At 39.3% G+C, this 22,813-nt stretch overlaps 1 protein-coding gene across 4 annotated transcripts in view; it reads right to left on the bottom strand.

The window, feature by feature from the left end:
* Window positions 1–2,448: 2,448 nt before the first annotated feature.
* Slc25a14 (solute carrier family 25 member 14) overlaps window positions 2,449–22,813 on the bottom strand; it is a 41,961-nt gene continuing 21,596 nt past the window's right edge. For all 4 annotated transcript variants that reach the window (XM_052739131.1, XM_052739117.1, XM_052739123.1 and 1 more), the window contains 4 exons: window positions 13,588–13,712; window positions 12,045–12,180; window positions 4,252–4,332; window positions 2,449–2,879 (listed from right to left, as the gene is read on the bottom strand). In XM_052739131.1, coding sequence (XP_052595091.1) covers window positions 2,838–2,879; window positions 4,252–4,332; window positions 12,045–12,180; window positions 13,588–13,712 — 384 coding nt within the window. In that variant the 3' untranslated portion in view covers window positions 2,449–2,837. The remainder of the gene's footprint in view (window positions 2,880–4,251; window positions 4,333–12,044; window positions 12,181–13,587; window positions 13,713–22,813) is intronic.

Here is a 22,813-nt window from a genome sequence, read left to right as displayed (position 1 = left end):
TTTGACAGATACTTACCATATGTAACTTGCTAGGCATTAAGAATCCAGAAGTCAATATAATTCCTCTATTTCTCTGTTTTTGTTTTTGTTTTGTTTTGTTTTTTGTTCTTTTTTTTCTGAGACAGAGTTTCTCTGTGTAACAGCCCTGGCTGTCCTGGAACTCACTCTGTAGACCAGGCTGGTCTCGAACTCAGAGATCCACCTGCCTCTGCCTCCCAAGTGCTGGGATTAAAGGTGTTTGCCACCACAGCTGGCAACCCTTTCTTTACAGAGATTTCAGCCTGAACAGAAATGTGGATGTTACTTGAATGGTCACACGAATACAATATAAAGTTATAAACTGTGATACAGTGTAAGAAATTATAAACAAGAAAAGTTAATGACATCAGGAGAGAGGAAATCACTTACAATGTTCTATTAAGGGATATAAGTAATAATTAAAGAAGAGGCCATGAATGGGGGGCACAGGAGGAGCCAGAGTGGAGGGAAGGAGGAGTGGGGATGATGTAGATACCATGCTCATGTACTAAAGTCTCAAAACCAAGTTTAAAAAAATACCAAATGCAAATTATTAAGCAACTTCTTTTTTTTTTTTTTTTTTTTTTTTTTTTTTTTTTTTTTTTTGGTTCTTTCGAGACAGGGTTTTTCTGTGTAGCTTTGCGCCTTTCCTGGAACTCGCTTTGGAGACCAGGCTGGCCTCAAACTCACAGAGATCCGCCTGCCTCTGCCTCCCAAGTGCTGGGATTAAAGGCGTGCGCCACCACCACCCGGCTTATTAAGCAACTTCTTGTTCAATTAAACATTCTCATACCATTCTGCAATCATGCTCCTTGATATTTGCATAAGAAAACTAAAATATTACACCTACATAAAATCCTACACACAAATGTTTGCCACCTCTTTATTATTGCCCAAACTTGAAAGCAATAAAATGTCCTTTAATAGGTGAATGGATAAACTGTTGTGCACAGGGGAAACAGAGTATTATTCACCACTGTTAAGGTTTGGATCTTAAGGGTTGCCCCCTAAGAATCCTGTGTTGAGATATTGGTCTTTGGCTGATGGTATCACTGGGATGTAGTGGGAAATGATGAGGTAGGGCCTAACTGACGGAAATAGGTCACTGGAGGTACATCTTTGAAGACTATTTTGGTACACAGGTCCCTTCATCTCTTTCTCCTTGCTTCCTGGCTACTACAAAGCAGATTGCTTTCTTCTATCATGGTTTTCTGCCACCATGGGCCTCATCAAAGCTCCCAAAGTGTGGTCATTTCACCTAAATGAACCGAAACTTATCAAACCATGAGCCAAAAAAAAACTCTCCCTCTTTATGTTTCTCTGGTATTATGTCCCAGTGACAAAGTGTTGTCTAACATAGCACTAAACCAAAATGAGATATATAGCCATCAAAAGATATAGAATGGGGACAAAGAGATGGCTTGGTGTTTAAGAGCACTTATTGCTCTTGCAGAGGATGCAGGATCAGTTCCCAGCAACCACATGGCAGTTCACAATCTTCTGTAACTCCAGTTCCAGGGGATCCAACACCCTTTCTTGGCTTCCAAGGAGCACCAGGCACACAGGTGGTACACAAACATACAATGCAGGCAACACACCCATGCACACAAAATAAAAATAAAGAAATCTCTAAAAGACATAGAGGACACTTAAATGAACATCACTAAGTAAAAGAAGCCCATGTGAGAGGCTACTATATGATTCCAATTATGATACTCTGAAAAAGGCATTACCATTGAGACAGTAAAAGTCTTGGTGGTTGTCAAGGGCTAGGAGAATTTTTAGGGCAATAAAATCATTCTTTATGATTCTCTAATGGCAGATATATCTTGTTAAACACTTGTCAAGATGTGTAAGGCATTATCCACATGGTAACATCCACTCTTCCTTTGACTCAGCGTAAATGTCAACTCCACTATGAAGCTTTGGCAAAGCCTCTAAGTAAAGCTCTTTCTCCTCCATCCTCCTGTAGCTTTTTGACCACCCCTCTCACAGTGCGTAGAAGCAGTGTCTACTGTAAGGTAAGCTTTCAAAACAGAGACAGACTCATTCTTCTTATCCCCAGCATCCAGGAAATAAAAGGCACCTAACATTTGAATAAACACGTGAGCGGATAATTATGAAGACCTTAACCCGGAGCACAGGGCTGTATTGTAAACCTTGGTTAGCATTTAATCTGTAGAACCTTCCAAATGATCCACTTGCTTACTTGTTTCATATTCTGGAAAGAACCACTGCCCTGATGTTTAGAAGTGGGTGGCATTATGTTGACAAATGGCCTTGCAAAAACACAATGTACTTATTCTACTCCCATAAATGTGTTTTAAGAGTCCAGTCTCGATTTCATAGTCACTTTCTCTTTTTCACTTCCCAGAGAATGTAACTTAGAGTTAGGAAAGAAGAGGGTAAATGAAGACAAAGTCAAAATGATTCAGCCAATAAATAGTTTAATGAGAACCAAGGTCTATAACATAGCTAGCAGGAACTGTGCTGGTAGCCTTCTGCTGTAGCCTATCTGGGGATAACCAACTACATTTAACCCACATTTGAAAAGAAGGCCCTTTTGAATGTCACCCATCAGTATCCATCTTCACAGAAGACACCAATCTGGGGTCACACTCGCAATGTTAATACTTCCTCTTAGGGAAGAGGTAACACAAATGCATCAACAACCTTAAGTCATCCTACTCGTCTTCCATTAGAGGGCCCTTGGGAGACCACTGGTTCTGTAAACACATACGTCTTTGTCAAAATACATTAGGAACACAAAGGAGAACAGTAGAAAGGGCGGCAGGGCTGGGCTCACAGATGTTCAGTTCTTAGATCTGAAGCCTCTTGAGCTGCTCATATGTAATAAAAAACTGAAAAATGAGTCAGGGAAGATTTCTGAGTTGATAGTGAAAGTTAAACCCATTTTGAAAACTGGGCATTGCATTCTCTTAAATTAATGTCTAAAGGGGATTGCCTTAGAAGACTTTTCTTAAGATAAACTGTGTTGAGTGCCCACTATGTACCCACCATGATCAATGGCACTCAGCAATGGAAACTGATTATAACAAAGTTACAGTTTTCAAAAGCAAACAAAACAAAAACAACACAACACACAATTACAAAGAGAGAAAGAAATATTCTCTCTGTTCAGCCTACAGATTCCAGAAGAGTGGGGAGCTATTTTCCAACCCTGCCAAGCTCACAAGTACACACATTAGCACCACACACAGTATCCAGCACATGGCTCTAAACACATGAGGTACTCAAGCACAGCTGAGGGGGAGAAATGCACTCGCAATAACAGAATCCCACTTGGCTGTGGAGTCTTTCACTGTATGAATACTTTGTGTCTTGTTAGGATTTTCCAGCTATTTGGGTCTCATAGTTATTTGTTAAGAAATCTAGACCACTGCCAGGCGGCAGTGGCACAAGCCTTTAATCCCAGCACTTGGGAGGCAGAGCCAGGCAGATCTCTGTGAGTTCAAGGCCAGCCTGGTCTCCAGAGCGAGATCCAGGACAGGCACCAAAGCTACACAGAGAAACCCTGTCTCAAAAAACCAAAAAAAAAAAAAAAAAGAAAGAAAGAAAAGAAATCTAGACCACAATAGCATGCACTTTCCTGTGAGCATCTTCGATCAGTGTTGCTAAAAGTTTCATAGCCCTTTTAAGACTGGCTGTGCTTGACACTTTGTTTTATTACATTTATTTGTTTGTTTGTTTACTATTTGCTGGGGAGGGCATGCACCTGCCACAGTGTGTGCATGGAGTTCAGAGCACAACTGGCTGTGCTTGACATTTTGTTGCATTACATTTATTTGCTTATTTATTTATTTATTTAGTTAGTTAGTTGTTTATTTGCTGGGAAGGGTATGTACCTGCCACGGTATGTATATGGAATTCAGAGGACAAGTTACAGGAGTCAATTCTCTCCTTCCACCATAAGTCCCAGAGATTAAACTCAGGTCACCAGGTATGGAGGTGAGCAACTTTACACATGGAGCCATCTTAGACATTTTGATTTAAAAAGGAACATTTGGCACATCTTTTCTGTCGATTTAAATGTGTATTTGCCTCCAAGGGAAAGTTGTTTCACTATTGGTTCCATTCACAATGGTCTCCAGTGGGATACTTGAGTTTCTTATATGCCTATAAAGCATTTAATATCAAAATTACCTTTCCATAACCTAGAATTACCTGGGACATTGAAGCACTGGCATGTATTCTCAGTTTCTAAAAGGATACAATGATGTTCCAGGGTCCAAGTCGAAGCCAGTTTGGCCAAAATCCTTTATAGAGGGCAAAAAAGCCTTCATGTTTCCACATCTGAGGTAAAGACATAACCAAAAATAGTGAATTTTCCTTTCTTTTTATATTTGACAACCATTTTCCATGCCCACCCCCAGCAACTTTGGCTATAATGAATGATCTCTTTTCTGAAGATACACTTTGGAGTCTAAATAATTGGTAGTCTAAATCCATCAAACCATTATTCAACAATTATTACTGAGTACCCAACATATACAACACATACTTCTTAATTCTGGAAAGAAGAGCTGGGCATGGCAGCACATGCCTATAATCTTCGCACTCTGGAAGTAGAGGAAGTAAATCGGGAGTTCAAGACTATCCTTAGCTATACAGTGAATTTGAGACCAGCCTAGGCTACATGAGACCCTGTCTCCAAACACCCTAATTAAATGTAGTGGGTCACAAACAGACAAAAAAGATGAGAAATAGAAGTTGCTGGGTAGTAGAAGGGAGTTTTGAGGGAATGGGACAGGAATAAGAGAGGATAATGCAGGATAACTGATCCAAGTTCTTTATATGAATGAGTGTAGTGAAATTATGAATAATAATAATTTCATAGGCATTATTATATTTGAAGTAACTAGAGATCACTACATAAAGTGATGGCACACTTAAAGGACCCTATTGAACCGTGATGCTAATTAGTCTTATCAATAAAAACCAAGAGTCAAATATCGGGGTAAAAATCAGAGAAGCAGGAGCTGGAGAGATGGCTCAGAGGTTAAGAGCACTGGCTGTTCTACCAGAGGTCTTGAGTTCAATTCCCAGCAACCACATGGTGGCTCACAACCATTTATAATGAGATCTGGTGCCCTCTTCTGGCCTGCAGGCATACATGCAGACAGAGCACTGTATATGTAATAGCTAGATAAATTGTAAAAATAAATAAATAAAATAAAACTGTTATTTAAAAAAAATTTTTTAAAAAAATCAGAGAAGCAGAGCAGCAGCCACTAGAGACTTCTTACCTCTATGAATCCTCTAACAGAAAGAGGGGCTGAGATCCTGTCTCCACCCTCCTTATATTCCTGTCTCGACATTCTGATTGTACTGGGATTAAAGGTGTGAACCACCACCACCTGGCCTCTATGGTTAACTAGTGGCTAGCTCCACCCTCTGATCTCCAGGCAAGCTTTATTTGTCAGAACACAAACAAAATATCATACAACCTTTCCCCCTTTTTGTCTAAATACAATAAGTACAATAACTATAGGCAAGAATTATATTAACAATGTCTAGTCCATTAGCATTTGACAAATTCAGAGAAAATACTCCATTATCTATCCTATTTTGGTGAGTCCAAAGGGTTGTACCTAATTCACTTTCTATCCTAACTTGCATTACCACATTTCTGTACCCTATTCCCAGTCATCCATATCTTTGCGTAGTCCTCACATCATAACATATCAGGACTGTTGTGAGTTACCAAAAGAACATAGCAGAAATTAACACTGCTAGATTATAAAAGGTATTATATATATATATATATATATATATATATATATATATATATATATATATATATATTAAGGTGTCTATCTCCTCCTTTCTTGAATTATTCACTCTGAAGAAAACCAGCTGTCATACCATGAAGAGAGGCCTACATCATAGAGAGTTGAAGCATTTAACTAATACTGTCAAGTCATCTTTGAAGCAGATATGCTAGCCCCAATCAAGCCTTGATGATGACTGAAGCCCTGGCTGACATAAAACCTCTTAAGAGGTCTTAATCTAGAATAATTCAACAAAGCTGCTTTTCAATTCCTGATCCGCCAAAACTGGAAAAGAATAATTGTTCTTTCAAGACCCTGAGTTTTAGAGTACTTTTTTTTTTTTTTTTGGTTTTTCAAGACAGGGTTTCTCTGTGTAGCTTTGCGCCTTTCCTGGAACTCACTTGGTAGCCCAGGCTGGCCTCGAACTCACAGAGATCCGCCTGGCTCTGCCTCCCGAGTGCTGGGATTAAAGGCGTGCGCCACCACCGCCCGGCTTAGAGTACTTTTTTACACAGCAGTACATAGCTTATACAGTCTGTGCCCCTAGAGAATGTATATTCTAGTGTGGACAAGCAAATACACACATTGTCATAGATAGACAGATATTGGTAGATATTAATATATTGATACATATTGTATCCAGAAATGATAAGGATGAAGAAAACAAGGAAGGGAATAAGGACTTGAGAAAGTCACTTGCCTTCTCTAACTCTGTTTTCTATTTTTAAAGTTATTGTGATTCCATGGTATATTTCATGGGAATGCTTTAAGGACCATGTGTGAGGAACAACATGAGCTACTCTGCACTGTCGTGCCCTTATTTATATAGTAGGGGGTCTCTATATGCACCACATGGTCTCAAGATTTAGATGACAGACTAAAAGTCAAAAGCTGATGTCATATGCTGAATTCTGCCAAAAAGTAGTTTATATAATAGACAAATATCTATTAAGTAATGGCAATATGTTGGGTGTTTTGTCAGATACTGAGAAATATTGTTCTTCCTTTTCATTGGTGAAATGAATTTTACCATTGTTTTAAGAAATGAACACATTTTAATAAGATAATGATATGAGCAGCCAGATTTAAAAATATCTCTCTTCTCATCCTGCAGATTAAGAATATAGAAATAAGTATCCTCATTAACCACTTGGGAGTGGGGAGGACAAATAATTGCATACTAATGATACTACTGATAGACAGCCATAGATAATATGCTTCTACAAATGGATCTCCAGCAAACTCTGAAGGACTCACGCCAAAATCCGTTTTCGTTTTTACAACTACTCAAAATAAAGCTAAGATGCAGATAACCTAAAAATATACAATTAAATGACAAGAGACTTCAGACATAATCCAATTATCATTATCTCAAATACCACAATAAAATCCTAATTGGTCTAAGATCTCCACCTACAAACTAAAATCAATCTTTAAGAATTATAAATCAGACCATATTATATTCCTACTTAAAGGTTCTCAGGTGGCTTCATTCTAATTGTAAATTCTCTGCAATGATCTGCAGGATCCTTTGCTGTGGGATGTTCTGTATGGCAAATGTGTTGCTCTGATTGGTCAATAAATAAATCACTGATTGGCCAGTGGCTAGGCAGGAAGTGTAGGCCGGACAGGGAGGAGAATAAAGCTGGGAAGTGGAAGGCTAAGTCGGAGAGACACTGCCAGCCACCATGATGAGAAACAGCATGTGAAGATGCCGGTAAGCCACAAGCCATGTGGCAAGGTATAGATTTATAGAAATGGATTAATTTAAGCTGTAAGAACAGTTAGCAAGAAGCCTGCCACGGCCATACAGTTTGTAACCAATATAAGTCTCTGTGTTTACTTGGTCGGGTCTGAGCGGCTGTGGGACTGGCAGGTGAGAGAGATTTGCCCTGACTGTGGGCCAGGCAGGAAAACTCAAGCTACAATCCTTCATGATTTAGACCCGTCTGTCCCTCTCTGTAGACTCACTTCCTACTACTTTCTCGTTCCTTCACCACACTCAGCCACACAATCCTGATTTTTAACTCTAATATGTCAAACTCATTTCAACTCAGGCCTTTTATAATCTCTTCTTTCTTTATGAAATGGTTTTCTCAAGGTTTTCACATGGCCACCTCCTTCCCATTATCCAAATTATCCATAAGATTTCTTAAGCATCCTAGCTGAAGGAATTCAGACCACCAAGTTGCTATTTCAATATGCTGTTATTTTCTTCATAGTATTTACTTCTATCTAAAATTATTTGTCTGTCTCTCTCAACTACATTATAACTTTCAATAGAGAATGAATAGTGTTTGCCTTGTTCACCTCTATATACCCACCACCTCATACCTCTTGGAATATTAAAGTTTTGTTGAATATAAATGCACACACACAAAAATAGTATGATGCTCTAACAGTTCCAAAACTCATCTGAATCCTTATAATTCTCCAGGACATTTGAAGAAGCAGGTTATGTATAAACAAATAAGAACTTCTGCAGGTAAACACAGATAACAGAGTTCTGCAATAAATATATCAAAATATGATTATTAATATATTAATATCTACCAATACCTATCTGTCTATATCAATTTGTGTATTTGCTTGTCAATATCACTAGCACATACCTTCCATAGGGGCACTGACAGTGTAAGTTATCTGCTGCTGTGTAATAAATGAATACCTTGATTTAATAAATAACTTGCCCAGGAAAAACTAATAAATGGAAATGTATGCAGCTCTGTTTTCATGAAACTTTACTGGGACAAACAATAAAAACAATTCCAATAAAAAGTACTAAATATGAATAAAATGTGATACAGTCATGCAATGTAGTATTTTATTCAGCAATAAAAAGCAAAGAATAGATACATGCTACTATGAGTGAACCTTGAAAGGATGCTACTTTGAAAGGAGCCAATTAAAAAGGTCATACAATATGATCCATTTTGATAAAATATCTAGAACAGACCTATTGATAGAAATAGGAAGTAAGCTAGTGTTTACTTAGTTCTGAGGGGATGGGAAAGACAGAGGTCATGAAGATGCTCAAAAATTGACCAAGTAATTGTTACACACATCTCATCATTATATACTACACACCATTTTGAATGAGTTATTTTAACAATATGTGAATTTGTCCTCAATGAAGATTTAAACATATATTGAGAGAGAGCGAGGGAGAGGAAGGGAGGAACAGAGAGAGAATGGTTAATGCTATGACAGGAACTATAAGAAACCCTGCACACTCAGAAGGCAGAGGCAGGAGAATTATATATTTGGGACTAGTCTGGGCTAAATAGTGAGCAACATAGCAAGATACTTTCTAAAAAAATAAACAAATGTAAATAAAGAAAAAATAAATAAGAAAAAGGAAAAAAGAAACCTTGCATATATAATCTAGTCCAATGGTCAGTAAAGGCTCTTGTGGAAAAAGATATGGATCTGGAGAATCTATAGGAATGGGAAAAAGCAAAAGGCACATTTAAGTTATTACAGCAGGTATCTAAGAAAGTATATGGATGAACACTTAGGAGAAAAAAATCTAGGGCTGGACAACTTTCAGTGCACTTGGAGTGTAAAAAGGGAGAAATGGGGGTGGAGGAGTGAAAAGGATACTAATGAACTATACACTTCTTTACAGAAGTAGTGACTGACTGAGACAGCAGTTCTCGGCAGGATACAGTTTGGCACAAGCCTCTACTGCAAAAAACTGTATAGTACTTTAGCATCCTCAGAAAGTAAAAAGGTTGTGAACTACTCTATCTTCTCTTTGGTTATATACCTATCTGGATGCTAATGATCCCAAGGACACTTACCTATAACCACAAAATTCCCCCAACTTAGGCCTGATATCTCCAAATACCACGGGCTGCTCCTCATACACATCAAACTAAGCATCAAAACCAATGTCTCCTATAAAATCTGTTCTTTCAAATTTTTGTATGTGCATGAATGTTTGTCCATGTACCACATGTGTGCCTTGTGCTCACAGAGGCCAGAAGATGCTGTTGGATCCCCTGGGACTGGAGTTACAGATGCTCATAAAACTGTCATGTGGGTGCTGGAAATTGAACCCAGGTCCTTTGCAAGAGTAGCTAGTACTCTTAACTGCTGAACCCTATTCATCTTATGATGTCTCCATCACTGAATGCCACCATCTGGTCACCAAATCCAAACCCAGGAGGTCATCTTTGACATCCCCTCCTCCCCACACTTCTCTGTATCATCTCAACAAAACTCTATTATTCTAATTATTCCAGATTATTAAATTATTCTCAATTCTGTCCTACCTTCTACACTCACAGTCATATTGAGGCTCAGGCCTTCATCCTTTCTCACTCAGATCACTACACAGTCTTTTAATCAACATCTTTATCTGCAGGTCAACGGCTCTTTAAGTCAACCAGATCAGAATCAGTACTACCCGGGAACTTCCTGGAAATACAAATTCTCAGGTCCCACTTCTGACATAATGAATTAATTCAAGTAATTCTGAAACATGTTAAACTTGGAAGACTCATTCACTGCCCCACCCTTATTCCCTTAGATTAGAGGTCTTCAAACTTGGATGAACACACAACCACCTGTGAAATTCTAAAACTTTTGATAACCCAGGTTCTGAGTTGATTGATCTAAGGCAAACATGGAAGCTGCGGAATTAGTGAGTGATTTCAATGTATACCCAAGATTGAGAACCACTATCTTAGATCCTATTTCCACAAAGACAAGAGTGGTCTACTTAAAATACAAATGGGACCTGATTAAAGCTCTCAGTATCTCCAAGTGTCTTGGTACAACATTCAACACCCTTTATAACCCAACCAACCTATAGTACTAATATCAGGAAAGCACCAAGTGTTTTAGTTAAGAATGCTTCCTCACGCCAAAGGGTCTGAGTTTACTGCAGCAGCCTACTTGCTTACTGGGAAGCTCAAAGGAAGATGAGCCTTCAGTGCTTCGATAGCTACCTCGTGGGATAATGAGGAGAACTCAATGACTGAATACCTAGGAGTCTCATTAGAACAGCTCCTCTCATGCAATACAGCATTCAACAGAAATGAGTTATTATTCAATTTACTAACAACTCCAGAGAACTTATTTCAAACTTCTCAAGTGTGGGATATAATTTCCTACCATAGATTTCTGAGTTTTATCACTTTTTAGGCTGTATTGATTATCTATTTGTAACTGCCAGTACTTTAGTAATAGCTATAATTTCCCTTTAGCCATTAAAATAGTGCCCCATAAATAACAAATAGCTGTTCAGTGAAACTGATAACAGCAGAAAAACCATATGGCCCCTTCACATTTTATCCCTGAATTTGTTTTTATAGCAGTAATGTAACCAATACTTCTGTATACATTTATGACATTCAACCCCAACAGGAATACTCAAAGCAAAATGTGATCAACCGAACAACCTGGAACTTAAATCAAGTATTGGGTTTGAGGTTTCTTTTTTTTTTTTTTTTTTTTTTGGTTTTTTCGAGACAGGGTTTCTCTGTGTAGCTTTGCGCCTTTCCTGGAACTCACTTGGTAGCCCAGGCTGGCCTCGAACTCACAGAGATCCGCCTGCCTCTGCCTCCCGAGTGCTGGGATTAAAGGCGTGCGCCACCACCGCCCGGCTGGGTTTGAGGTTTCTTAAGTACCAGGCTTTCTACGACAGGGTCTCTCTTATGTGAGGTTGGAAAACATGGGATATTATAAATCCTATTAAAATTTTTATTTTATGTGTATAGGTGTTTTGTATGCATGTGTATCATATACCATGTGCATTATAGACAGTTGTAAGGTATCATGTGGATGCTGGGAATTAAACACCAGGCCTTTGGGAGAGTAACCAGCACTCTTAAGTGCTAAGCTATCTCTCCAGCCTCCTAATTAAAAAAAAAGAGAATTTCATACATAAGTACCCACTTATATCATTTCCACTCTTCCTGCTCCCCTTCCAACTTCCCCTTCCATGACCTCAGATATATTAAATCTTGAAATTCTACAAAGTGCTATTAATATATGTATCCTGTATTTTCAAGCATTTGAACTGGAATAATATTAAGAAGCACTACACATTAGCAAATTTCCTAGGAGATAGGTTATTTGTCTTTGATTGATTCTCAGAAGCTATTGAAAATACACATAATGGTTGTTTGATGTTCAGAATATGTAGCAAGAAGAATAAAGACTGAAAAAAAGTCTTAAACACCAAAGAAAAACTGAAAGTGTAACCCAAATCCACAGTACACATACCTTTAAAATACCATCCAAAGTACCCTTGTAGAGGTCCACATGGCCCACTATTGCCCTCTGATTCATCATTCGCGTTCTCACAACATCAACTGGGTTAGATGCCAGAGCCCCAGCCAAACCACAGGTAAAGCTAGAACTAAAGGAGAAAACTAATTTAACAAGACAGATTATTCCCACTTCCACCACTTGCCCACTTAAAGAGAACTTATGCCAAAGGCAAAAGGTATAATAACTCAGATCAATTAGATAAAGCCTGACATCCTTTCATTATAATCTAAAGAGAAAGAAACTACTTTCTAATGAAAGGCTGTCCCTTCCATTCTCATTCTAAAATGCGGCCTCTTTTAGAGAGGACATAGTCCATAGACCTAATGACATTCCTAAGCAGGAAGTGTCCTGTACCACTGATAAGTTACATAAAATTTTCTGACCACAGTATCATATGCCAAAAGCATTTAAGTAGCAAAATATCATAGAGGTTACACGACAAAGAAAATGCAAGATGAGAGCAGAAATAGTCTTCATCCAAAAACTGTTTAGCTTCAGAAACTCTACAAAATTTGACCCTTTTTTTCTGGGTCCCATTAAGAGCAAATTTCCCTTCAGATAAGGAAAAACAAAAGCAAGAAAAATAATGTGCTTATAAGAAGTACAGGTGGGTGGGACCAGGGCTGCAGCTCAGTTCAGTGTTTGCCTAGCAAGCATGAAGCCCTGGCTTCGGTCCCTAGCATCGAAGAAACAGGTTGTGCTAGTGCATTTTGCACATCTGTAATTCTAGCACTCTGAAAGTAAAGGCAGGAGGATCAGAAATTCAAAGTAATCTTTGACTTCACAGGAAATCTGAGGCCAGTCTGAGCTCTATGAGGCCTTTCCTCTAAAACATGTAAGTAAATAAAGTACAAACTGTCTAAAAATATCATACAAGCCGGGTGGTGGTGGCACATACCTTTAATCCCAGCACTGGGGAGGCAGAGGCAGGTGGATATCTGAGTTCGAGGCCAGCCTGGTCTACAGAACAAGTTCCAGGACATCCAAGGCTGCACAGAAAAACCCTGTCTTGAAAAACAAAACAAAACAAAAGAATATCATACAAACATCTAGTAGGTCTCTACACTATACACAGCTCCCAAGTGGCCAGGTGTCCACAGTATCTGAGGATAAGTGCAGGTAATGGGTGGGGGAAAATATAATCAGAGTACTTCATATGCATGTTATGAATATGAGCATGTTATGTTATATAATACAAATGTGAGAAAATGTCATACTGAAACACATAATCTTCTATAATGAATATATACTAATTAAATAATGAGAAAAGTAAATAACAAGAAATGTCATAATAAAACCCACTATTTTATATAATTAATATATAGCAATAAATTTAAAACTATACAATATCCAGAAGGCTTGAAGTATTGGCCATAGGAGACAAGTGTTAAGGCCATACATATCAGTTATACATCTACCTGAGGATATCAGTAAAAGAGGCTTTTTATGTTCAAACTGCTAAACACAGAGACTGAATCAAACACAGCTCACTTACACAAAATGTGTTAAAATGGTGTCTCCCAGCATTCCCGACAGTATCAGGTGCTTCTTGGTAATATCATAAACTGGCAACTCCACTCCCACAACGATGGCAGCACGCTGAGCAGTTGGGACCACACCCTACAAAACCAAAGTGATATCTATCAGACATGTGAGAAATACCGAGAGTGACATATATCTTAAAAGTGAACAAAATTGGTCGATGGTGGAAATTACCGGAAAAATAAACTCTGAAATGGATCATTCATTCTTTCAAATCAGTGACTAACACTGAGATGTTTATAATCCTAATCGACATTCTGTACTACAAATAAAACCCTTCCCAGCACCCAAAGCACAAAAGACAAAAAATATAGATAAAACATGTTAAGTTGGACTGCACCATAATCAAAACCTTGCAATTTAAAAAATACCATGGAGTGAGGAAATAACACACACAATGGAGAAATACTTGAAAATCATAAATAATTCAGTCATTAGAAAAATCTACATCAAAACCACAATGATAGTCAGGCAATAGTGGCACACGCCTTTAATCCTAGCACTTGGGAGGCAGAGGCAGGTAGATCTCTAAATTTGAGGCCAGCCTGGGCTACAGAATGAATTCCAATACATCCAGACCTACACAGAGAAACCCTGTCTCCAAAAAAAACAAAAACAAAAACAACCGACAACGACATGCCATTTCACACCTCCTGGGGTGACTGCAGTCATGTTTGCTAAGTAAAATAGTAAGTGTTGGTAAAGATGTGAGGAAACTGGAGCCCTCATCACTGCTGATAAATACATAAAATGGAGCACCAACATGGGAAACCATTTGGTATCTCCTCAAAACATTACACATAAAATTACCAAATGACCTAGCAATTCCCTTCATAGATGTATACCCAAGAGAACTGAAAGCACATTTTCTTTTGTTGTTGTTGCTGCTGCTGTTGTTTGAGACAGGCTTTCTCTGTGTAACAGCCCTGGCTGTCCAGTCCTGAACTCACTCTGTAGATCAGATGGCCTGGAACTCACAGAGATCCGCCTGCCTCTGCATCAGGAATGCTGGGATTAAAGGTGTGCGCTGCCATCACCTGGCCTGAAAACACATTTTCATGCAAAAAAATGTACATAGCAATGTTCACAGCAATAGCTAGCATATTATTGAAAAGCACAAAATAATCCAAATGCTCATTAATTGGTGAATAGATAAATGAAAGCTACAGCATATCCCCAAAATGGAATTGTTATTTGGCCACAAAAAGAAATGATATACTGAGACTTGGGGCATAGCTCAGTGACAGAAAGAGAGGAGGGAAGGAGGGAGAAGGCAGGAGGGTGTGCATACCTACTCCCTGAAGATTGACATACAATTCTACTTGGATGAAACATGTAAAGTAGGCAAATCTATATAGACAAAAAGAAGAATAGTAGTTTTTTAGTGTTCTGAGGATTGGCAGTGATGGGAATGACTATCTTTTTGGTAAAGAAATGTTCTCAACTTAGACAATAGAGATGATGGCATAAATCTATGAAACCACCTGATATAATTGTATATTTTAAAGATGAAAATTTTTACAATATGTGAATTTTCCCAATAAAGCTGTTAGGAGGCCGGGTGGTGGTGGTGCACGCCTTTAATCTCAGCACTTGGGAGGTAGAGGCAGGCGGATCTCTGTGAGTTCGAGGCCAGCCTGGGCTACCAAGTGAGTTCCAGGAAAGGCACCAAAGCTACACAGAGAAACCCTGCTTCAAAAAAAAAAAAAAAAAGCTGTTAGGAAAAACTAAAATCACAAAGGAAAAGGTACTGAAGAGGGCAGAGTTCGGTAGTAAAGTGGCAAGTTAGACGGTTCCTTCCATATGACGCCCAAAATAAGACGTCAGGGCAACAATGGGGAGTCGGTATTACAAGGACAGAAAGAGAACATGAGGAATCAAGGAAGAGGTTAAACACACAGAGATGCAGAAAGGTGAGGCAAAGGGACCTAAGGAACAGTCCATAGCTCCAGCCCCATCAAGAGGGTGAGAAAGATGCTACGTAGCAACCACACATAAGCAGTAGAATCCGGGCAGTCCGAATGAAACTAAGTGGCAGGCCTGCAAGCCTTAAATGACCATATGGAGATCTGGTGTGACACTGAGTGTTCCCGGATGGCAGGCTATCATTGGAGAAGCAATCCACTGCATCACTGCCCAAATGTTGGGGTGTACTAATCAGATATCTTGAGAGGGGGCCCGTTGCTTGACTGAGCTACTCTACAGAACCGAAAACCTGGGGGTGGGGGAGCGGGGGAATACAAGCTCAGGAACAGGAATACTTAGGACACCTAGGGATACCCTGTCACAGTGTCTGGCTGGAAGATGCCCATCAGAAAAAGTCACAGAGAGAGAGAGTTCAACACAGACCTACTGAATTTTAAGCGGAAGGAAGTGTGAGGCACGGAGGAAGAGGACAGAATGTGCTCCCATCCTCCACAGTGAGCAGCAAGTCCTGTTACCTGTGGATTGCATCAGAGGCTGAGAGCTCTAAGCTCTTACAGAGGACCTGAGTTCAATTCCTAGCACCTACATCAGGTACATCACAACTGCCTGTAACTCCAACTCCAGGGGGATCCCCTGCCTCTACTTTAACTCCAAAGCACCTGCACTCACAAACACATTCCCATACATAAATACATACAAATGTACATAATAAAAATGTTTTAAAAATATATAATCATGAGCCCTTAGGAAAGAATAAATCTTCATAGAGCAGGTAAATAAGAATTAGGAGAGAAGAATCAAACATTATTAACTCTTAAAATGAGGCAATGACTAAGATAAGGAAGAGACAGAAGAGTGCATACCTTTTCAATAATAGCCTTAAGTGTAAATGATATTAAGTCACTAATTAAAAAGCCACAGACTGGCTATATGGAATTAAAAGAAGAACACTCAAGACCTAAGTGTTTGTTATCTGTAAATGACTTGCCTCACTAGCAAAGACATACTACATGGGAAGTAACAAAAAAATGATATTCAAAGCAAAGAGAATCTGAAAGTAAACAGAATTAGCTACTCCCATAGGTGACTAAGCTGATTTCAAAGCAAAATTATTAAGACAAACTAAAGAAGGTCCCTGGCTGGGGTTATGGCTTAGTAATACACTACTTGTCTGGTATAAGGCCCAGAGTTCAATCTCTAGCAAAGAAAGGAAAGATGGTCACCACATATTAATAAATAGAATAATCAGCCAAGAAAATATAACAACTACATCTATACATGTACCAAATATTGGTGCACCCAATTTCATAAAACAAACACGACCAACATAAAGCGACAAGTAAGTATAGAAGCAATCGTACTGAGCGACTTCAGTAACCCATTGCCACCAACAGATCTCATCTAGGCAAAAAAACAAAGAAACCAGTTAAACTACAATACAGATAAAATGGACAAAATAGACATGCGCGTCTACAGAATATTATACCCAACAGCTATATAATACAAATTCTTCTCAGTAGCCCATGGAACTTTCTACAAAATACATCATATTTTAGGCCATATAAAAAGTTTTAAGGGGGCCAGGCACGTTAACCCTAAATTTAAATTCCATCACTTAGGAGGCAAAGGCAGGCAGATCTCTAAGTACTAGACCAGCCTGGTCTACATAGCAGGTTGCAAGTCAGCCAGGGCTATATAGTTAGACCCTGTCTCAGTTAAAAACAAACAAACAACACCCTATGGGGCTGAAGAAACAGCTCAGCAGTTAAAGAGTACTGGTTGTTCTTAAATAAGACTAAGGTTCAATTCCCATCACCTCTGTGGCAACTCACAAGCATCTATAACTCCATTTCCAAGGGATCCAATACCCTTGCCTGACCTCATGTGGTAAATAGACATACATGCAGGCCATCCAAAGACATAAATATAGATTTTTTTATTTTAAGAGGGGCTGAAGAGATGGCTCAGTGGCTAAGAGCGTGCACTGTTGTTGCAGAGGACCTGAGTTCGATTCCCAGCACCCATGTCAGGTGGGTCACAACTGCCTGTAACTCTAGCTCCAGGGCATCCATTGGCATGGCTTCCAAGAGAACCTGCAAACACACAGAGATTCACGTAATTAAAAATACAAAGAATAAATCTTTTCTTTAAGTCTTAAGGGGCTCAATCAGCGAAGCGCTTCCTATACAAGCATGAGGAGCTGACTTCAACTCTCAGAGTCCACATTTTTTTAAAAATGGGGAGTGGTGATGCATATTTGTAATCTCAGTAAAGAGGAGGAAGAGAGAAGACTCCCTGTAGTCAGAGACCTTGTCTCAAAATAACAAGGTAGACAGCTCTTGAGGAATCACATCCAAGGTTATTAGTCTCTGTCACCCACACAAATGCTTACACACACACACACACACACACACACACACACACACACACACACACACACACACACACACACACACGACATCAAAGCACAAAGGGGATAATCTGTGAAGATGAAGGGAATTAGGGGGAAACTACATGCAATGGGGGGATGAATACAATCAAAACATGCTATATGCATATATGAAAATCTCAGCATGAAATTCATTTTCTATAACATACACTGACGAAATGTTTGATTTAAAATGATAGGCCTGGTGATCTAGTCTTGGCAGTTAATCACAGCTACTCATGATGTTAAGGCGGAAGAACCCTAAAATCAAGGACAGTGTTGACTACAGAATGAGTTCACGGCTAGCCTTACCAACTGAGTGAGATCCTCTCTCTCAAATTATAAAAGAAGAAAAAGGACCGCTGATATAATTCCATGGTAGAGAGCTTGTATGGGACACACGAGGCCCTAAGCTCAATGTGCAGTACTAGAGTAAGTTTCTCTAAACAAGGTGAGACGTGAGTCCACACTCATTACAGTGACAAAATATTAAAAACATTGGCAGCTGTGCTTTGTGGCACACACCTTTAATCCCAGCACTTGGGTGGCAGAAGCAGGTAGATCTCTGTGAGTTCAAGTCTACATAGCAAGTTCGAAGTCAGCCAGAACTACACGATGAAATTTTGTATCTAAAATTAAAAAAAAAAATTGAAAAAGACAATGAAAGTCAGTGAAATGAGGAAGGGAAACTTCCCAGAGTGACTCCCAGAATGTGAGGGTGAGAAGAAAGGATAACACTAGGGTGAAAGACAAGTGTGAAAAGCTGGGGTAAGGGCAAAGGAAAACAGTTCCTCCCTTACAGGCCCTTCTGCAGCGAGAGACCAGTGAACCAACAGAATATGCCTATCACAACTCTCGTGACCACAGACAGCTGGTAATGCATGACAAGTCAGACTTCTGTCATTATCCCAGTGATGTGAGCAAAGACAGATCCTTGGGGCTTTCTAGACACCCACTCTAGCAGACTTAGTAAGCTCCAGGCCAATGAGAGACTCTTGTCTATGGTGATATTGTGTCCCCCAATATATTGTGCACCCTAATAAACTTATCTGGGGTCAGAGAACAGAACAGCCACTAGATAGACATGGAGGCCAGAAAATGGTGGCACTCACACCTTTAATCCTAGCATTCTGAAGGCAGAGATCCATCCAGATCTCTGTGAGTTCAAGGCCACACTGGAAACTGAGCCAGGCATAGTGGCACATGCCTTTAATCCCAGGGAGTGATGGTAGGAAGCAGAAAGGTATATTAAGGTGTGAGGACCAGGAACTAGAGGCTTTTAAGCTTTTAGGCTTTCAGCAGCAGTTCAGTTGAGATCCATTTGGGTGAGGACTCAGAGGCTTCCAGTTTGAGGAAACAGGAGCGGCTGAGAAGTTGGCGAGGTGAGGTTAGCTGTGGCTTGTTCTGCTTCTCTGATCTTCCAGTGTTCACTCCAATACCTGGCTCCCCTGAGTTTTTTGTTTAATAAGACCATTTAGAAATTCATGTTACACTTGTCTCAAAAAAAAGGTAGATGGCACTTAAAGTTGTCCTGATGAATTTTTTAAATGCATGATATGAAATTATATCCAGCACTGCTATTCTAAGTTTAGAGAGAAAGAGATATATACTTTTCAGAAAGGATTAGAAGGAAATATATTAAAACATTTTATCTGTTTGTTGGATTAGAGATAAGGTAGTTTCATTTTATACTTTCCTTTTATCCATTTTTTATTTTATTTTAATTTTGTGTGTGCATGTGTGTGTTTGTGTTATATGTGTAAGTACACACATGCAGGCTACCCATGTGGATGTCAGAGGACATCTTGCAGGAGTCAGTTCTCTCCGTCCATCACGTGAGTCCCAGAGATTGAGCTCAGGTCATCAGGCTTGGAGAGAGGTGTCATTACCCAGTGAACCATCTCACCAGGCCTTTGTTTTTATGCTCATCATTTTTTAAAATTTTCACAAGGAATGTTTTGCCTTTATAAGTTTCGTTGATCATGACTCCTTTTGTGTGTGGGCAGGTGCATGGGAACAATCCTCTGGAGCTATCCACATTGATTTTTGAGACTGGGTCTTTCATTGAGACCTGGGTCTCACATACCAGCCTACGCTGGCTGGCCAGCGAGCCTGGGGATTCACCCATCTCTGCCTTTCCAATACTGGGAATGAAGCGCACACCACCGTGCCTGGCTGTTGATCATTTTATGGGGGTTATCGCAATCAAACTCAGGTCCTCCTGTTTGTACATCAAACATTTTACCAACAGAAATATCCGCACAATCCACATTACTCCTTAATTATGTATAAGGGATTTGTTAAGTACACTTGGACAAAAAAAATAGAGAATCAATGAAAATAAATAGAATTTAAGAACTGAAAATAATGTATTATGTAGATAAATACCTTCTGAGGCAACTTTTATATTAAAGTATTTCATCATCTCTGAATTCCCAAACCCTAATTACAGGTGATGCAGCTGTGCCAACGTTGATCTTGCTGACCTAGCCTAACAGTAGCTTGCTCTATGACTCTCCCATCTGCCTCACTCTGCTAAACAGAATGACCATGCCCATAAGACCACACTGGTGACCAATAAGTTCCTAATTTAGGGTATATTAGCTGATTTCACTCCACAGATATTATTTATGTGGCCTATACAACATTTCTAAAAGATTTGGTTAGCTGTCAATTAAGGGATTTCACATAAAAATGCAAGTTTCTAGCTTCTCTTGAAAATCAAATTTTAGGGGCTGGAGTGATGGCTCAGAGGTTAAGAGCCCTTGTTGCTTTCACAGAGGACCCAAATTCACTTTCCAGCACCCACATAACGGCTCACAACTTTCCCTAACTCCAATTCGAAGGTATTTGATGCCCTCTTCTGGCCTCTGCTGGCACTACATGCATGTGGTGCACTTATATAACATTCTGGCAAAAGACTCATGCACATAAAATAAAAATAAATAAATCTGGGGGAAAAAAAGAGAATTCAAAATTTAGCCGCGCACAGCTTCCCACTAATGCATGACAGCAACAAACCACAGCTAAAAAGCAGCTATCATCTTTGAACAGGTAAGGTATACTCCAGCTCACCAGACAAGCCTTAGCACACAACTGTCTCTCCAACTCTTACAGAAGTTCCATTTTGTTACCACTTCCCTGTACAGAGGAGTTAGGAACACCTTGAAATTTCTCAGGACCAAATGTTACAACCAAGGCAGGAATATTAAACAGACTAAAAGGATCACATATTTGCAGAGGGGAAAGTAAATGTATTTCTTTGTTGAAATTTTTGAATTTTTTAAAAAATTTGAAACAAAATTGGAGTTTGTTAAGAAAAGTGTCAACATAGATTTGTATGCAGGCATACCGGGGACTGGACCTATGGATTCATGCATGCTAGGCAAAGTATCCGCACTGGGATATACTTCTCTCAGAACTATATTTTTACAGGTATCCTCAGAACTATATTTTTACATGTAAATAAAATGTATTTATTCTTGTGGAATAATCCTTTTATACACTGTGAAGATGTGTCACTTAGGTTGGTTTATATAAAAAGCTGAACAGTCAATAGCTAGGCAGGATTTTCAGGGCAATGAGGATGCTGGGAAGAATGAAGAAATGCCATGGAGTGAGCAGGATGAGCACTACAGAGATGAGGTAATAAAGCCACAAAGCAGAAAGTAAATTAATAGTAATGGGTAATTTAAGTTATAAGAGCTAGTTAGAAACAAGCCTAAGCTATTGGCGAGGCTTTAATAATTAATAATAAGGCTCTGTGTCATTATTTGGGAGCTGGCTGGCAGGAGAGAGAAAGACTCACTACATACGGTGCCCACTGTCCAGACACATATTTCAACATAAAACATGAAAAAGCTTTTAAAAAGATTCCAAACACAAAAATGGAGTCAAATGCAGCTTCCTAATCCCATAGTCTCTTATACAGGCCAAAATACAGAGACACGCCTCCCAGCCACGGCCTGAGGGCTTGAGCCATAAACTGTGTGGTGGTTTAAGATTTTGCTAATGCAGGCAGAAAAGGTTACAGATGCACAGAAAAGCAGGTTCAGATGGAAAAAAAACTCTAAATAATTGCAGTGTTTAACAATGTGTGTGGGCTTAAGAAAAAAAAGAAAGAGTATATACAGTCATAAAAATAAATGAATAAGTGGTTTAAAAATAATAGAGTAAATGCTTTAAAGAAAGAGTAAAGTAATTAAAAAAAGAATAAGGCATGTGGTAATGGGAAATACACAGGGAGTCTGAATCCTGTATGCTGTTGTATTGTCTTTGAATTTTTTGTTTTTTGTTTTTTGTTTTTTTGTTTTTTTTTTTTGGTTTTTCGAGACAGGGTTTCTCTGTGTAGCTTTGCGCCTTTCCTGGATCTCGCGCTGTAGACCAGGCTGGCCTCGAACTCACAGAGATCCGCCTGCCTCTGCCTCCCGAGTGCTGGGATTAAAGGCGTGCGCCACCACCGCCCGGCTGTCTTTGAATTTTTTCATTGCTGATAAGCAAAGGATAGCTGCTGGGAAACACTGGATTGTGAAAGGGACTGTGGAAATAAACCAACCTAGAAACTTTAAGAATGCCTTAACTTTAAAATGGAACTCAAAAATCATATTCATTTGGGAAAGAGGTTATGATTTTGTTTCCACATGAAAAAAAAAAGACCGTGGATTTGTTCAATGTTAATAGATACCAGATTTGATTGGGGAGGCATCCAGAACAGCTTCAAGCTTGTTGGCTGAGATGATCCAGACTCATAGACTATTCCAGCCACGACTTGATCATTATCCTAATTTTCTCAGAGTCCCCCAAAGATGACAGTGCCCCCAGACAA

Source organism: Peromyscus californicus, unplaced genomic scaffold (genome assembly GCF_007827085.1).
Source record: "Peromyscus californicus insignis strain IS unplaced genomic scaffold, ASM782708v3 Scaffold_10__1_contigs__length_136768540, whole genome shotgun sequence".
Taxonomy (NCBI): domain Eukaryota; kingdom Metazoa; phylum Chordata; class Mammalia; order Rodentia; family Cricetidae; genus Peromyscus; species Peromyscus californicus.
The sequence above is the reverse complement of the archived record's forward strand: the minus strand, read 5'-3'. Positions and strand labels throughout refer to the sequence as shown.